General features: G+C 61.5%; 2 protein-coding genes across 2 annotated transcripts in view; one reads left to right on the top strand and one right to left on the bottom strand.

Annotated features, from left to right (window-relative positions):
- The window catches only part of TNFRSF14 (TNF receptor superfamily member 14), a 30627-nt gene that overhangs the window by 1832 nt on the left and 10909 nt on the right, over positions 1–17886 (top strand). The gene's annotated exons all lie outside the window — the stretch shown is intronic.
- Positions 520–1419, bottom strand: HES5 (hes family bHLH transcription factor 5). The gene is given in 4 exon segments (XM_025427437.3): positions 520–721; positions 723–936; positions 1050–1215; positions 1295–1419. Coding segments are annotated over 4 exon segments (498 nt in total). The 5' UTR covers positions 1349–1419; the 3' UTR covers positions 520–657.

Genomic DNA, 17886 nt, shown 5'->3' on the forward strand with positions numbered 1-17886 from the left:
GTGACTAAAAGTTCAAATTCTGAGTACACAGTCATGCCCACATGCAGCCACCCACACAGAGGGATCCTTTGAGGATCATGGTGGAGACCCCCACCCTCCCCACAAAGCCCACTATGAGCCCCAGCTAGACAACCAAGGGCACGAAGGGCCTTTTGGCCACGGCTCTGCATGGTCTTTCTGTGCCCATCCAGGCTGACACTCTTTCCTATGAGGATACACCTTGAGTTCCGCCTTCACAAAAGGCAAATGTGCCCACGGCACGGCCCACCCGCCAGGCCCCCTGGCCCAGCAGCAGCAGGCCCTGAAGAAAGTCCTCTACACGTGGAGGCACCGGTGGACCGAGCCCCTGATGCCTACAAATATCATAGAACCCCGGGCGGCGGGGACTTCCCAGAAGTCACTTGCTGAAATGCAAACACAGAACAACCCCGTGGAGTCAGACACTTGGCAGAAGGTGGGCCCTGATTGTCCTATGTGACAAGGACTCTGTAAGCGCATTCTCTTGAGAATGACCCTCCTGCTGGCCCGCCAGCCTGGAGAGAGAGCCTTCCGGAGAAGGGGGCCTGTCCAAGCCCGAGAAGGGACAGACACATGGCCAGAGAAACAGGCTGGCTGGCCCTCCAGTCCTTGGGGTGGCCACCCACAAGTCCTGCCGGGTCACCAGGGCCGCCAGAGGCCGCAGGTGGGCTGGCGCGCTGCAACTGCGGTGGCCTTGGCAGGGGGTGAGCACGGGCGGGGGCACCGTGCCCGTGGCCTTGGGTTCCTTGGTGGGCACAGTGGGTGCAGCGGGCGGCCGCTGGAAATGATAGAGCAGCTTCATCTGCGTGTCGCTGGCTGAGTGCAGCGTCAGGAACTGCACGGCTTCCTGCAGGCACCAGGAGTAGCCCTCGCTGTAGTCCTGATGCAGGCTTTTGGGGCCGGCTGCAGCGGCGAAAGCTGCAGGGGGAGGGCAGTGGTGATTGGTACCCGCAGGCGGGGGCGGGCGCAGGGGACCGGGGCTGCGAGGGGCGGGACCCGGGGAGTGCGGGGCATGGGGACGGCGGGCTCACCTTTGCTGTGCTTCAGGTAGCTGACGGCCATCTCCAGGATGTCGGCCTTCTCCAGCTTGGAGTTGGGCTGGTGGCGCGCGAACTCCTGCTCCAGCAGCAGCTTCAGCTGCTCGATGCTGCTGTTGATGCGGTCGCGGCGCATCTTCTCCACCACTGGCTTGCGGAGCTGCGGGGGGACACGGGCGTCAGGCGGCAGCCGGGGCGCGGGGGCGCGGGGGCGCGGGGCGGGCGGGTGGCGCACTTACTCGGTTCTTCTCTTTGGGGCTGAGCAGCTCCACGGCCACGGTGCTGGGGGCCATGCCTGGCGCAGAGAGGCGGCTGGCGGGCGGGGAGTGGCGGGCGGCGGGCCGGCGGGCCCTATATAGGCGCGGCGGCGGGCAGGCGCCTGGGGCCCGGGCGCCGCGGCCGTTCCCACACTCGGCGGCCAATGGCCTGGCGGGCCGCACAAAGGCGCCGGCCCATTAGCGCACGCTAAATTGCCTGTGAATTGGCGCGGGCACAATGGGTGCTCCCTGGGAGCAGGTGGGCCGCTCTGCACAATGTCCGGGCTGTGGGAACGCGCTCGCCCTCATTAGCATCCCGGGGCCTGATGCTGGGAGCCCTGCGCCTCAATATGCTGCCTTTTCCCAGGCCTCGGGGATGGGGGGTGGGCAGGAAAGAGTGGTGCCCCCTCCCTCTCCCGGTGACTCCCGCTGGTGGCTGGCAGAGGCTAGGTGGGGGAGGGTTTTGGAGTGAATCAGCGCATCGGCTTCCAGTGGTTTGGGCACCCTCCCTGACGGGGACCTGCTGGCCCCCAGGGCAGGTGGAACAGAAGAGAGAGGCTCTCCCTGGTCAGGCACCTCCATCATCCTGTGTGCAAGTGGAGCAGAGATCCAAGCTCCTAGGATCAGACCGACTGGCCTAGGTGATCAGCCCGGTCTGTCACCTAGGGCAGTGACTTCTCCAGAGGTAGAGCTAGGAAAGGGGCTCGGCTTTGAGTAGCTCCAGGGAAGCAGAGCACGTGAAATGCCCAGCAGGGAGCCTGGCACCTAGGCACTATCACTGGATCTGCCTCACCCCATCCTCTGGGGAGTACCTTAGCAGGTGGTAGCACCTGGGATGCTCTGCCAGCAGGCGCTCCTCAGGACTGCACCCTACCTCATCTGGCAGGAAGTATGGCCATGGCTGTCTGCAGAGTAGCCATGGACGGAGAGTGAATGGCTTCAGGTGTATGTTTGACACACACACGTGGTCACTACACATGCAAGACTTGGGGGGAAGCCTCTGTTGCATGCTGCCCTCTGCCCAGTCTAGTGGGCACTTACAGGGTTTGCTTTCTTTGAAGGGCATTTTGCCAGTGGGTGGGGAAGAAGGGTGCCAGGTGGTAGACATGAGGGTCAGAGCAGGACAGGCCTGGAGCCCGCTCGGATGCTGTACAATCTCAGACAGCCCCCTAGGGCCTCACCGGGAGAACTGATAATCCTGGTGTCTGGCCAGCCAAGCTGAGGTCCAGCAGCTGCGTTGGGGCCACCCTTCTGCCCAGAGCAGTCATCTTCTTCTGATTCTCTGGAGTCAGGAATCCAGTTTCCTGCAGGGACTGAGGGAAGGAGAGGGGCTGGGGCTTCTTCTCGGGACAGGGCAGGACCAGCTGGGTGAAAGGGGCAGGCAGGGCATCTGTCCCAAGAGCTAGCAGGTGGCATCAGGGCACATTAGCCACAGTGAGAATTCAGGAGCATGTCCAGGTGTGGCTGGAAACTATGGGGTTTTACCAAGGGTCCAGTCAGACCTTTCCCCCTCCTGGGGTCTTGGCAGTGACCCACAGCTATGACTGGCTTGTTTGGTGGACCTGCTCCAGAAATTATCCCCCCCCCCCACCCACCGTATACAAGGGGTCTTTGGTTTCCCAGCAATGGGCCCTGCCGGGAAGCATGCAGGATGGTGTCACGACAGCCAGGGCAGGCGTGGCTTGGAGCCAGCTCAGAACTGCCCCATGGGCCAGCTGGTCACCTGCTAGGGTGGGTTAGGCTCGGGGAGCTCCCAGAGTGGAACCTTCAGGTGCTTCTGGAGAAGGAGGGCAGGGAGCTCCTGTTCACCCCTCTGGTGGCTTCTCCCCCTCCTCCCTCCTAACAGCACTTCTCTTCCCTGGGCTGGCTGTGGGAGATGGGTGACCCTGAGGGCTGGGGCAGCCTCACCCTGAGCTGCAGCTCATCTCTGAGCAGATGGGACCCTACTATAGATATTTGGCTCTAGTTTGATGTAAAAGGGCAGGGGACATCCGAGCAAGCTGGGGATGAGCGTGCTGAGGCCATGTGCTTCCCCCTCTGCTCCCCGGCCCCTGGAGACTGACTGTAACTTACAACTTTGATGTGAGCTGGCTGGTCCTGCAGGCTTCGAGGGGGACCCAGTGATGCTCAGTGGGACCATTTTTGCAGCCAAAACGGGGCTCATGCTGGGCAGTCAGAATGTTTTGGTGTGTTCCTTGTCTACTTGTGGGCTTCTTGGGGGTGGGCTGAGGTGGAGAGGGTCAGGGTCAGGATGACAGCCAGGGACTCAGCACCAAGGAAGTGCTTAGCTGAGGGTGGAGGGAATGCAGGCAGGCACCAGGAGCAAGCCCCACGCTCACCCTGGCCCTGGCCACAGCCTCCACTGGCTAGAAATAGCCCCAAACCCACATGTGCCCTGACCTCCTGTCTGCTAGCAGTGGGGGTCCCAGGGCTCTGACCACAAATGAGGGCAGTGCTCAGGCCAGGCCCTCCTGCTCATGGCCTCACCCCCCTCCCCTCCTCAGAGAGGGCAGTTGGTTAGGGCTTGTGTCCTGCCCTCCCCCCTTCTCCCAGGCTGGCTCTTGGTCCCAATGAGACACGTGCAGGAGACACGGTCCAGCTGCCCACCCACCCGCCGTGGGCCAGGGTGGCCTGCCCAAGGTGAGGGTGGTGGGTGGGCTATGGCGGAGAGGGGAGGCTACCTTCCTCTTCCCTCCTCCCCCTGCGCTGGAGCAGCTTTGGTCCATTTTTCAGTTGTGGGAAATATGAAATGAGCGGTGTTAAATCCCAGTGAGGCCGGATGAGAGGCCTGCTCCCTCCCTGCGTGCGGGCCAGATGGCAGCTCCGTGCGGCCTCCAAGGCACACGCCTGGCCTTTGTGGGCCGTTTAACACTATGAATGGGGCCAAAGTGTGGGAAACTCCTCGGGCTCCTGGCTCACACCACCCGAGGGGGCTGGCCCACCAGGCCTGGGGGAGGGGGCCGCCGATGGGCGGGTTGGGGAGGGCTGAGGCCACTCCAGGCTGGTGGGCTTTGCGCAGAAGCATCCGGAATCCAGGGGATGGTTAGCAGCTGAGGAGGGGATCCCCTCTCCAGCTGGGGCATTGAGGGGGAGGGAGAGTTTGTCCTGTCCCCCACCCTGGGGAACTCCGTGAGTCTGGAGTGAGGTGCTGTGGATGTGGACAGCTTCCCTAGTTGGGCATGATTTTGCAAAAATTCGGGAACCTGGGACTGAAACCCCTTTCTGAATGACCGCCACCCCCATCCTCTCCCAGGCTGACCAAAAGCAGGTGGCACCATGTGTGGGGGGTCTTGGGGGTGGGTAGGGTTCCAGGGGCATTTGCTCCTTCTTGCTGGGAAAGTGAAAGGGTGCAGCTGCCAGGGCGGGCGGTGTGGGGCTCTCCAGAAATCAAGCAGGGCGCTGCCGTGTGGTCCAGAAGGTCCTTTCCTGGGTCAACACCCTGAAGACCGGGATGCAGGGCTGAGAGCTGTGTGCTTACCCACGGTCACGGCAGCGTTGCTCACAGGAGCCAAGTGGGGGAGGCAACCCAGGTGTCCATCCCTGGATGGATGGGTGTGCAGAACAGGGTCCCTCCCGACGACGGAACGTAGTCCAGCCTTCAGGGATTTCGTGCTCCTGAAATAAGCCTGTCCCCAAGGATGGGTCCCGAAGGGCTCCCCGCACATGCAGTTCCCAGGGGGTCAGATCCCTCGAGACAGGAAGTGGCAGGGTGGGTGCCAGGGGCCGGGGGGCTCCCAGAGAGACCCTCTGGGAGGATGGAAAGTTCTGGAGATGGTGGTGATGGGCACACGACAGTGTCCATGTGTTTCATGCCCCTGAACCGTATGCTTGGCAGTTACAGCCATAAATTTTATGTTAGGTGTATTTTACGATGCAGGTGTTTTCCAAAGGCCGACTGTTTGCCTAGTGAGAGCGCGTGGAACGGCTGTACCCTCCCGGGAGATGCGCCTGGGGGTTGTGCCCCGCTCCCTCCAGCGGTGCCCCGTCTATGGGTGACTCTTGATGACCAGAGGTTGGAGGTCAGACGAGAGGTGTCCCCACAGCATGGAGAGGCCTGCACCTTCCCCATGGGCCAGGCCTGGCAACAGACTGTGTGCCAAGTGTCCCTGGCGACCCTGGACCGCGCGCTGGCAGCGGCGAGCGCATGTGTCTGAGGTCACCATGTGGCTGCAGCCTGACCCCACTGCTCTCCTGGGCGTGGCCCTTCTCCCCGCCCCATCTGCACAGGCCTCTGGAAGCCGGTTTCAACAGCGGCTGGAGGGCAGAGGAATGCCGCGAGGGACCCAGCACGTCCGGGACCCGGGCAGAGTCTCCCGTCTGCCTGAATTGCAGTGAGGTACATGCACTGCCTTTGCCGCTGCTCAGTGTGGGAGCTGTTGGCTTTGTGGCCCCACTGTAGTCAGGGTTGCCCCAGGGACTGTGGCTACCACCAGGCCAGGACGAACCCCAGCCCCCCCTTGGCCTTAGCTCCCTGTACCCCTTCCCATACCAAAGAATTAGGTTCAGAGATGAGAGCTCTTGCTCCTCCCTCCCTGCCCTTGCAGGAGCAGTAGACACTCAGGGCTTGGGGCTTGGAGGGCACTGAGTCCTGGCCCCTATTCCGGGGAGAAGGACTGGAATGCGGGCTGGGGAAACCTTCACAGGTAGGGGGTAACTTTGAGGGGTGTATATCCAAGACAGGCCAACATTTTGGCCAGGACACCGTTTGATGTTGGCAGAGAAGTGGAGGGAATCCCCGCCCCCCCCCCCCCCCCCCGCAAAATGCCAACAGTTTGGGGGCATAAATTTTGTTACTTTTCATTGTGTGTGTATTTTCCAGATTCTCTAGAGTGAGCATCCACTACTCCTGTAATTTCTAAAAGGGAGTGTGCGCACTAGGGCTGGGTGTCTTGCGGAGGGCTGGTGCACTGATGTTTTTGAGAAGAGCAGTGATTTAGCAAATGGATGTAAGACAGGGATGTCAAGGGAGGGCTTTCTGCAGGAGGAGCCTCCTGAGGCGTCCTTGGAAGGAGGGTGGGTGTGTTCCAGGTGAGGAATCCCAGACACTGTGCCAGGCAAAGAGAACAGTGGCATCTGGGCTTGGGGGGGGACCAGAGTCTCCAAGTCTGGCTAGAAGGGGTTCCCCTGCACGCATACCTGTACGTGCGACCCTGGCACAGCCCACTCCCCTTGGTAGGTCGGGGTGTGGACACAGCTCAGTGTGCTTCCCAGCCCTGTCCTGCTGCCTAGCTGGTAGAAGCCCCCCCCCCCCCCCCCCAGTGGAAGAACGTTCAAGTTGGGTTGAGCACTGATGTACCACCGTGTCGGGAGCAGGTGGGTCCTGGGGGGAGCATGAGGGAAGGACTTGTCAGCAGCTTGTCTTTTGCACTGTCTGGTGGGGGGGGGTGGTCAGTGCCCTGCCCTTTGTGATGCTCCCGAGGCCAGTCCAATTCTGCACCCAGCTCCCACAGGGCCTGGGGCCTTTACTGTCCCACCCACAGAGAACTCCTCGCAGATGGTGTCTGTGCATTTCAGGGAGTGCCCTGGGGGGTGTAGGACTGGGGTGCAGCTTGAGCCCAGGAGGGTTGCTATCTGAGCATATTCACCATTGGCGTCAGGGGCTGGGTGCAGGGGGCACGTCCAGGCTGAGGCTCGGCTCTCCCCTTGGCTTTCTGTTGAACACATGCCAGTCCTTTCTGTGCCTCAGTTTACCTGTGTACAGTGGGGTTTCCCTGCCAAGACCATCTGATGGAGGCACTGGTTCTAGGTTTCCAGGGATGACCAAGGGTGGACAAAGACGAGCAGGGCATTGCTGGGAGGAGAGTAGTGCCCACCCCAGCTGCCCCCTTGGCCCCAGGCCTAGAAGGAGACGCCATTGCTGGGGCTGACTGCTTGGGGTTGCCTGTTATCCTCACCCATAAAAGGCCAGTGCCCTGGAGCAGGGTCACCAAGTCATGGGTTCAGGGCTCTCCATATACCCCTTGTCCATGCACCAACCTCTCTTTCCATGATGGGGAGCTCTGGGGGGCAGAGGGCTCTGAGCAGGGATGGAAGGACAGTGTGTGAGCACCCACGGGTGGGCTGGACTGGGAGTCAGGTCACAAACCCATAGCCTCCTCCTATTCCATGATTCGGGAGGCTGGGACCCTTCCCCAGAAGCTACCCCTGGACAGCTATCCAGCTGTGAATTCTGGGCTCACCTCTTAACTCGTGGGGGCCTGGAGCAAGCTGGTTCCTCACCCAGATGGTGAGGTGCTGATTCCGGCTTCTGCACCCACCCCTTCTCTCTGCTGTTCATGACCAGGCTCTACCCTGCAACCTGACTGTGGGGAGGGGCAGGGGGTCCACTCATCTTCAGGGCTCCTGCCCATTATGAGGGGGTCACACATAGGCTGCAGCCCCATCAGGTTCCCAGGCTGGGCTTGGGGAGCCCTGCTTTTGCGGGCCAAAGCAACCCCCCCCCTTTCCCAAATGGAGTGTGCCCTAGTCCGTGAGCAGGGGGGTGGGGGCGGGGGGCAGAGTCCTCAGGCTTGACCAGCCCCAGCCTCTGTGGACTCAGTTTCTCCAGTGCAGAGAGGGGCTGGGGCGGACACGCAGAGGCGGGTGGTGTGGGAAAGCTTGGAGCCCTTGAGTCTCATGGGCCCCCTCCGGATTAGGGGCTTCTCTGGCCCACGTGGCCCCCCGCCCTCCCAGCGGCCGGGGGCAGGCCCAGGTCGCAGTCCCAAGCTGGTTAAAACCCTGTGGTGTCAGAGAGCAGCTCGCTCCCAACCTCTGAAAGGCAGACAAGCCCTTTATTGCTCTATTATAACGCGGAGCCAGATGGTCTTTTGGGAGTTCCCCCCCTTCGCCCCCCGTGGCCGCCCCCATTCATTCAGAGGCAGAGCCCGGCACTAATGCCGCGGGGGGCCCAGGCACGCTTCCATGGCCTGGCGCAGTGTGGGAACCGCAGGCCAGCGTAAACCCACCGCGCAGCCAGGAGGAGCGCGCGGGGACCTGGCGGGGAGGCTGGCCACGGCGCCCCCCCCCAGGCCAGACTCCCAGCAGACCCTCCCAGGGCATCTCCCCGCCCAATGACGCCAGTGCTGCCACCTGAGCTTTGGGGGATCCAGCTGTGCCCGGGGGCGAGCACCAGGCCTCCATGGTGTCTGTGTCTTCCCAGGAACACTTTCACACGTAAACCACTGAGAAGACATCCAAAGAAGAAAAATATTTTGCGACATGTGAAAATAAGATGAGACTCAAATGGAACGTTCATGAATAAAATGTCATGGGAGCAGGCCAGGCACACCCCTTCGCTGTTGAGGGGGCTACTTTCCTGGTACGAGGCAGAGGTGAGCAGGTGGGGCAGACACAGCCTGAGACCCCGAAATCCTTGCTGCATGTGTGGAGCGGCACCTGGTAGGTGCTTGCATTCTTAGCTGTGCTAACTTCTGTTCTGACTCCCACCCCAGGGCTCACCCCACCCGCCCTTCTCATCTGGGTGCTGGCAGAGGGGTGGGGGGGGCCCACTGAGGAACAGCCTCTTTGCCAAGGCTGAATGTCATCACACCCATTTCACAGGCAAGTGAACTGAGGACCAGTTTGTCCTCGAGGCCAAGCTGCCAGTGGGTGGCGGAGGCCAGACTGGACCCTGGGTGAGGGCAGGTGGGGCAGCTCCTTCTCCCCACGCAGACGACCAGAGTGGGTTCCTGGATCTGTTCCTACTTCGGTCACTTGGCCACTTGATATCAACTATTTGTGCTTCTTCCAGGGTCTGGGGGGACCTCCCCTCATACCCACTGGATGGGTCCAGGCCTTCAGAGCATTCTGCACCTGAGGAAGACCTATTTTGTTCTAAAAGCACCACAGCTCCCTCTCCCTAGCTGAGCTCCTGTCCTGCAGTCTGACCCCCTTGGCTCACTGGGGTCCTTGCCCTGCTGGTCCACCTCCTCGCTCCCCCTGCCCACTTTGTGGGCCTGCTGGAAACTGGGCTCGCCTTCCCTGGGCCTTGTGTTCCCCATCTTATTGTCCAAGGGTTGGCCTGGCTGATCCCTAAAGAGCCCCCCCTGCCTCCTGGACACTGCCCAAACAAGCACAGGGTGGGACCTACAGGACCTTGAGCCTGTGGCAGAGGACTTGCAGGGCTTGCAAGGATGGCAACAAATTTGCACACAATGTTTGAGCAAGAGAGGACAAATGTAACCCCTGGGGTGGGGGCCACCTACTGCTGGCTTAGTTACCTGGGAAGCGAGGTTGAGGCAGGGGCCCCTGGACAGCTCTGGGTGGCCGATTTGGGAGTCCTTTCTCTTTGCCCCACAGAGTGACAAACTGACACAGGGGCCCTGTCCCATGATGGCGGAAAGAGGCAAGAACCACAGTTTGGCCAAGCACCATCCCAGCTGGGTTCCTCTTCTTCCCAGGCATTGTGGTGACCTGATCGGTCACAAATCAGGGTTCAGGCTGCATGCCCTCGGTGGTCACTCCTTGCTCACCCTGGAACCCCCCCCCCATAGGACCCCCATCCTGACTCCAGACAACTTCATCAGCATCCCTTTTGGGTACGTGCTGGGGCTCCCCCATACCACAGACCCCCCATTATATCAGGTAATCTGGGCCAGCTGTCAGGGGTACAGGGTTCCAGGCTGGTGTGGGGACCCATCAGTGAGGCTCAGCACTGGCAAGCAGGGCACACTTGATGCTCTCGGCACTACTGGGTGGGGGGCTCCTCAGACCCCCCAGGACACAACACCCCTGTTCACAGATGAAGGCTAGAGAGGACAAGGATCCTGGCTGAATACGCAAGCTGAGGGGAGGAAGCAAGGCAGAGGTTGCCCGGTGCCAGGCAGAGTGCCCAGAGCCTGGCTGGGGGGCAGGATGTGGGGGAGGCTGGCGAGGCTTCAGGATCTGGCCCTTCCTAGCCTGGTTGCCCCCAGTCTGGCAGTGGCCTCGTGTTCAGCATCCTGTGCCGGACTGAGATGGACTGAGATGGCCGCCTGTCTCCGGGCTCTGGGCCCCATGGATCAGAGCCCATCCACCCTGGAGCTCACTTGTGGGAGAGAGGGCAGCCCCATCAGCCCCCCTCAGGCCTGTTTCTCCGTGCGTGAAATGGGGTGCGAGGGGGTCTTGGTGGTCTCACTGGCCCAGGGCCCCCTGCTAGTCTGCTGCCACGCAGGGAGGCCCTGGGGCAGGGAACACACTGGCCCTGATTGCAGGCAGCAGTCCTGCAGCCCTGTCATCCCCAACCCGGAGGGGAATTTGGGCGGGAGGGCCGCTCAGGGTGGCTTCCCATACTCCGCCCCTGCTGTGGACATTCATCCTGCACAAAAGGCGCGTGCTGGCTTTGTGTTTGGAGCTGTGGGCCTAGAGGCCATCTGGGGAGCACTCTGAGCAAGGCGGGGCTCCCCCAGGCGGCCTTTGAAGGTCGAGAAAGCAGCAGCAGCTCCAACAAGATGCCAGAGGGTTGCACATCTGGCCAGTGCTGGTGCCTTCCCAGTTCCCTAGCCCTCACTGGCCCTGGCCTGGGGCCACTAGGGATGAGAAAGGGACCCCCACCCCTACCCCTTCTGATTGCTGCCCCCTGGGTGCTCCTGCCAGAGGACCTCTGGCTGTGGGGGTGTGGAATCAGGGTTCGAAGCCAGATGCCATCACTTAGTGGCTGGGCTCTCTAGACTTCAGTTTCTTCATCTGTAAAATGGGGCTACTGACAGTCCACCTGCAGCAGGCGCTGAGGAGGAAGGGAGCACTCAGGTGGCCTCAGTGCACTGCTGCTGGTATTAACATCACCATTGTCTGGGGTCCCCCCTGCGTTCTGCTAGGCCTTTGCCTTGGCCCACCCCACTTCGTTTGGAGCACAGTCCCTGCCCAAGTTCTGTGCTGCCTGGGAGCTGGTCTTTGGAGCAGGGACAGGCTGGGGTTCAGGGGCCAAGCCTGGGTGAGTTCAGGCAGGGAGCCAGGCTGAGGCCTGTCTCCTGCTCATAGTCTTGCCTCCTCTGCTTGGGATTCTGAGCAGGTCCAGGAAGATGGGTGTCCTGCTCAGTTTGTATGCAGTAGGTGCTAAATAAGTGTGCAGTTCCTTGCCACACCCTCCTTGTCCAGGCCCCACAGCACCCCCAAGTCTGACTCAGCCCTGGGCCTGCCATAAGTTTGCTCAGCTGAGGTGGGGTAGGGACTGTCAGCCCCAAGCAAACCCTCCTGCTGACCTTCCCCTCTAGAAGGCCAGTGGCCTGTGCAATCAGGAGGGGGACCCAGAGGGACGAGGTGGGTGGGGAAGGAGCAGGGCGTCCAAGGGGCTCTCCACGCAGGGGCCTGTCCTTGCTAGGAGACTTCTGGGGCCAGTGCTTGGCAGACAGGACCTCTCTGGGGGCCCCTACCCCCACCCCTGCTGGGGGGGACATCCTTGAGAGGGTGTCCTGCTGGCCCCGAGATAATCCGGGCTTTGGAGAGGGTGTGAGAGGCTGCCCGCCGACTTTCCCACAGCCCCACATAAAGGGCCAGCCGCCAGCTGCTCTCCCACAAAAGGCTCCCAGCCATTCAGGGCCTGGAGGCAGGCGGGGCAAGCAGAGGAGCAGCCACGGCCTACCTGGCCACCCCCAAGCTGAGCTGGCATCATGGGGACAGCGCCTGCCTGCTGACCATCCAGGGGCCTGGGAGGTCCCTGGTGGGGGGGGGGCTAGGGAGCAGCCTCATGCAGCCACCCCGGCAGCCACGCGCCTGCTCCTCCCCCGCCCCATCTCGCCCCAGGCTGGCACTGGTTCCTGAGCCTGTCACTCACCCTGGACACCTGGGGCAGAGGGCCCATCAGGGGACCCTTCATACTCCTTCTGTGGGGCCGGCATGGCCACCGCCACCCCTGGGCAGCCAGCCCTACCGCCCCTCCTCCCCATCACACTCCCTGGCCTGGCCTCATCCCTGCTGGCGCCCACCACCCCAACCCTGGCCTGCACTGCATCCCCACCCGCACTGCATCCTGCCACCCATGCAGTGCAGGTGACAGGGCACTGAGCCGGTAGGGGCAGGGGCAGGTGAGGCTTCCCCTGTCCCCACCGGACCTCAGCTTTCTCAACGAGATGGAGGATGGTATTGCCTCCTCCCTGGGCTAGTGGAACAGCCTCTGAAGACCTGCTGTTTAAATACCAGGTGCTGGGGACACCAGGTTAGGGGAGCTGTGCATTTCTTGCCCCAGAGCACTCTGACCATAACCTTGTACTAAGAGGACCCACCTAGGGGGCGGAGGAGGTGGCAGCTGGAGCCTGACCTTTCAGAAAGCAAGATGAGGGTGGGGTTCGCCAGGGGCAGCACCCCTGGTCCACTACGGGGCCCCGCCTCCCTCTACACCTCTGCTGGTAAGCACTCTGTCTCTCGTGCTGTATCTCCTGCTGCCCCTGCCACCACTTTCATCCCCCAGTGAGTATGGCCAGGGTCAGCAGGTACCTGGGCCAGCAGGTGGAAGACCAGTCAGATGTGAGGGGTTGGAGAGCCCCAGGGTAGAGACTGAACTTGGCTCCTGAGAGCAGGCAGTGATCGGAGGGTGACCTTGGACCTGAGCCTGGAGGGCGGGCAGGTGGGGTCCACAGAGGGCACTGAGCCCCCAGGGGCAGCTGTTTCCCCCGGCCTCTGCACCCTGGGCAGGCAGCTGGACTGCTGGGGGCCACTCCGTGAGGGTCTGACGTTAGGACTCAGTGGTGGGGCACCTCCCGCCAGTGCTCCACGTGTCTCCCGCTGCAGTCCACACCCCCACCTGCTGGGGGGCGGGGCAGGGACACCATTATCCCAGCCTGGCAGCCCCGGGGGGCCTGTGCTTTGTCCAGCCTTGGCCACTGATTGGCGGCCCAGCGTGGGAAGGCCCGGGCGCCCCAGACTCCATCACCCTGCTCAGCATAAAGGCTCTGCCCGCACCCAGCCACATCCACTGCCTTCCTCCACCCTCCTGCCCTGCACACCCCCCGAAGTGAAGATTGGCTGGGGTCTGGGGGCACCGGTGGGCGGGGTGGGTGTGGGGTCGGAGCAGGGCTGGCAGTCATCCTCACCACCTCTCTGGTGTCCCTTTTGTTTGAGAAGTTTGTGGGCCGCAGCCCAGCCCTGAGCTGGAGGAGGGACAGGATGGGGGCGGGGGCGACATCACGGGGGGAGCACCGTCCTGGCCTAGTGAGAGGTGTGGGGCTGGGGCAGCGGCTAGGAGGGATGCCCCCTAGGGCAGTGCCCTCCCCTCCACCCTGGGCTCCCTCTCCACAGCCCCTGAGCCTGGCAGCTCCGCCAGGGCCTTGGGTGGACTTGAGGGAAGGTGATCCTCTCCGCGCACAGGTGCAGATGGACACACGGCTAAAATGAGGAGCACTTGCCAGAGTCCTGCCGCCCTGCAGGAGCCGCGAGCCTGTGCAGTCCCCACTCACAGGGAGGTGCGGTGGTGACTTTGCCAGGCCCCTGGGACCCGGAGGGGAGGGCCCGGCTGGCGGCTGGCGAGCACAACACTGCTCACAGGAGGGCACTTTGTTTCCTGTCCTGTCTCCCGCCCAGCGCCAGGGTAGGGGGGCCTTTGGCCACAGGCAGTGCCCCCCACCCCTCCAGCTTGACGGGGGCGGGGGTCCCAGGGGAAGGGCTTTGTGTGTTGTGGGGTCTGTAAGTGGTCACGATTGTGGCAGAGGGAGCTGGGGCAGTGCTGATGGGGCAGAGGGGCGTGCTGGGGGGTCCTGCCTGGACCTCTGGGGACCTCCACTGAGCCCATGCTGGGCCGAGAGCGCCCCCATGCACTGCCTGGGGCAGGCCCGGGGACACAATCTTGGAGGGGGGAGGCTGAAAACCAGAGAACCAGTCTCCCTGTCTCTGACTCCATGGTGGGAAGGGGCAGGCACCTCCGGGGAAGACGGAGCACAGGACCTGGGGTTTGCTGCCCCCTGGTGTCCTGTGACCTGACAGTGGGAAGGGCCTGCCGCTGCCGCCTCTACGGGAGGGGAAGAGGCTCGAGGTGTCCCCCTAGCTGTGGCCAGGTGATAGGCCCCTCAGGACCCAAGCCAAGCCCGTCCCCGAAAGGGGTGGGGTGGGGCGGCGAGGAAAAATAGCGAGGGAATGCCCAGCCCCTTCGAGTCTTCTTGTAGGTTCCAGGAAAGGGGGTGAAGAGACGCTGACCCAGACGGGAAGTTACCTTCTGGGAAAGCCCCGGCCCTGCTGTGACTGGCTCGGTGTACAGGGAGGAACCCAGGGAGATGATGAGTCAGTGCCTGGGCAGTGACCACAGCAGCCTGCAGCCTGCCTGGCCCATGCTGCTGCTGCTTCCTTGCTGGACGCATCTCCAGCTTATGGGGCCCTGAGCTGCACCCCCTGATGGGTGGTATCCCCTTTGTGCTCCCAGCGTCACACTCAGGGTTGTACTTGCACCATCGAGCAGCCTCTTCCCTGTGTGGGTGAGACGGCCTGGACAGCCATGCCTGTGCCCACAGCCGGGCATGCAGCAGGTGCTCAATAAATGTGGGCTAAACAGAGCATGGCTTCCTGGAGGCTGGAGCCGCTCTTCCCCTGGCCCAGGACTATCTCGGGGACTAACCCAGGGCAGACCTGGGGCTGTGCATTTGATCTGCTGCTTTCTGCATTTACGGGGCAGGTAGGTGGTCAGGAGGTGGGCTGATGACTCCGAGGAGCCCATCTGTCATCTGCCAGATATCGAAGTGTCTTGGGGGTCTTTGAGGTATTTTATTTGGGGGATGATGGAGCACAGTTGCCCCTGGGGATCTCCTGTGGACACAGAGACACAGGCCTGGGGACACTTACTGGGTGACGGGCAGCCTCTGCCCCCGGTGCCCTGGCCCCCACCTTGGCAGGTGGGCGGGTGTCAGCCTGTCCAGGCACAGGCCGGGTGGGGGCTCCAGGCTGCCCCATAAGCGCTGTTTGAACGGAGGGTCAGTGAGCAAGCAAGGTGCGTCCCGTCAGGCTATGGCCACACTCACCAACATTCACTTTGTGTGCTCACGCTTTTCTTTGTAAGATGATACCTGTGACCTCGTCTAAATGAAAGAGAAAGGCCAAGCAGAGCTACAGTTTTTATTTCACAATGACGGTTCAGGGAGAACTTGCTGGGAAAGAAGCTGTGGCTTCCCCAGGAGGGGCAGGAGCCCCTGTCTGCGCAGGGACCGGGGCCTCAAGAGCTTCCTTCCTGTGTGGCAAGGGCGGGGGTGGTGCCTCTGAGGGTGTGGGACCCACAACGCCTTGGGCTCCGGACTTGTCACCCAATCACATGCACTACATGGGGGCAAGACATCCATGTGGCATGCAGCTCTTATTTTTTAGGTAAGGTTTTTATTTTTATGTCATTCGCAGGGAGTTGTAAGAAATGTTACAGAAAGACCCTGCATGTCCTTTGCCTGGTTTCTCCTGTGGCTGACGTCTTACAGAACTGTGGCATGGGGTTTATGGGGACGTGGTCAAGATAGCACCTTATCAACATGAGGACCCCTCCTGCTTTCTCTTAAAAGCTTTTTGATTCATTTTAAGACAACTGTTGTGAAATACACGTGAGATGTGCCGTGCTAGCCATCGGCGGGTGCACAGCCCAGCGGCACGACGCACCTTCACACCATTGTGCACACATCCCCATCGACCGTCTCCAGAACTTTCCGACTTCTGAGACTGATGCTCTGCCCCATGAAACGCTGCCCCCCTTCCTCCCCAATCGCTGGCGCCTGCTCTCTCTAGAAACGTGAGGACTTTAGGTCCATCGTGCCAGTGGATTCAGAGGGAATTTGTCCTCTCGTGACCAGCCTGGCTCCCTGGGCACGCGGGCCTCAAAGTCGACAGTGCTGCCATACCCGTCAGAACTTCAGCGGTGGTCCATCGTGCGGGTAACGCACGCATTCGTCTCTTCATCTGTGCTGGACACCTGGGCCGCATCCACCCTTTCGTTGCCGTGAATAAAGCTGCCGTGAGCACCGATGCGCGAGGCTTGGAGTTGGCCTCTGCGGGCAGGCCCTGGGCCCGAATCATTGCTGCACCCCCAGTCCAGGGCTGGAGGCTGGAGAGGGAGGGAGGGAGGGGACCCACGTGCAGGGTGCAGAGCAGGGTGTGCAGGAGACAGGAATTGTCCCGGCTGCCCGGCAGAGCTGCCTTCTGGAGAAGCCGTGGGTTCCCCTGGGGCTGGCCCAGCGACCTGGTCTTCACCAGTAGTGAAGGTCAGTGCCCCCTCCATCACAGTTTTCTTGTAAAAGTGAAACACGCTGTTAATAACCCACACAATGAAGAAGAGAACTAAGCAGAAAGGAGAAGTTAGTCCAGGACCAGAGCCTGCTCCAGGCCCCCGGCAGAAGAATGCCTGACATTATTCAGGATGCAGGGAAACATGACGCGTGGGCAGGATTTGTTGGAATGCACATCACAGGCCCTCATGGCTGGGCCGCGTGTGTGTGTGGGTGTTGGGGTCCTTTGGTGCATCGGCCTCCCAGGGGTACCCTCAGGGGATCGGTGTTCACCTGAAAGGGCGCATTATTCCTGGTGTACCCACTTTACCTGGAGACCGAAGCGCTGCAGTCGGACGGCCTGGTGTGTGCCCAGGCCGCGAGGTTGGGGGATCGCCGGTGACAGTGGGGTAGGCTCCCATGGGTGTTGGGGGACCTAGCGGGCAGTGGCAGATGGCAATGCCATAGGGTCTGGGCTGTCCTGGGGCCTTGGGCTGTGTGTGTGCCGTCCTCTTCGTGCCCGAGTGCCTCAGTTCCTGGTTGCGCCGCATGGAGTGAAGATGTAGACCAGACGAAGAGTGGTGGGTGGCAAGGCACAGTTTATTGAGCCATAGTACAAGGCTCCCAGAGGAGGAGGGGACATTTTGGCATTCAAATGTAGGGGTTTTTAGAAGCTCTCTTGCAGAACTGTCTGGAGCATCTGGAGAGGGGCCCCCAGTGGACTGGCCACTGAGCTGTGCCCATCAGGGCTTTGATCACTCACCTGTGTCCCTGGCGGGTGACTCTTCCTGTGTTGATGGACTTCTGGGCTGACGTCTGGAGGCTGACCCCCTTCATCTGTATCAGTGACCCATTGTTCATGGTTCATTGTTTTGTTTCAAGATGTTTTGCAAACGTCGCTCCTGCAGAGGCTGCTAGACAGGATATAATGGTCTGCGTTGTCAAATAGGATGCTAGTGTGCTACATCTTCGCCATCCCGGCTCCCTGTTTCCTTGTGGGGGATCCTGGCCCTCACTGCCTGAGTGTCCGGTTAACTCCCAACATTAACACGTCTTGCCCATGTCATAAACAGAAAGGGGCAGGGCGGAGGCGGTGAGTGTGATAAGCCAGTGGGGTCAGCTGGCTGTGTTTGGGGCCTGACAGTGATTGTTTTGCCTGAGTGCACACTTGGTCCGTGTCCTTGTCGATGCTGACACACTGTGACGTCATTTAATTCACCAGAGGACACCAAGGCCTGCAGAGGGCGTGGGCTGGTTTTCCACAGATGGGAGGCTTTCCCCCACATCACAGAGACCCAGTGGGCTTGGCTATGTGCCAGGTGCTGGGGATACAGTGGTGAGCAGCAGACAGAGCTCCTTGTCCTCAGGAGCTCACACTCTGGTTGGAGACCATCCTGAACTGTGTGCCCCCCAAATGCGTGTGTTGAAGCTCTCACTCCCAATGTGACTGCGTTGGGA

The sequence above is a fragment of the Canis lupus genome, chromosome 5 (genome assembly GCF_003254725.2).
Source record: "Canis lupus dingo isolate Sandy chromosome 5, ASM325472v2, whole genome shotgun sequence".
Classification (NCBI taxonomy): domain Eukaryota; kingdom Metazoa; phylum Chordata; class Mammalia; order Carnivora; family Canidae; genus Canis; species Canis lupus.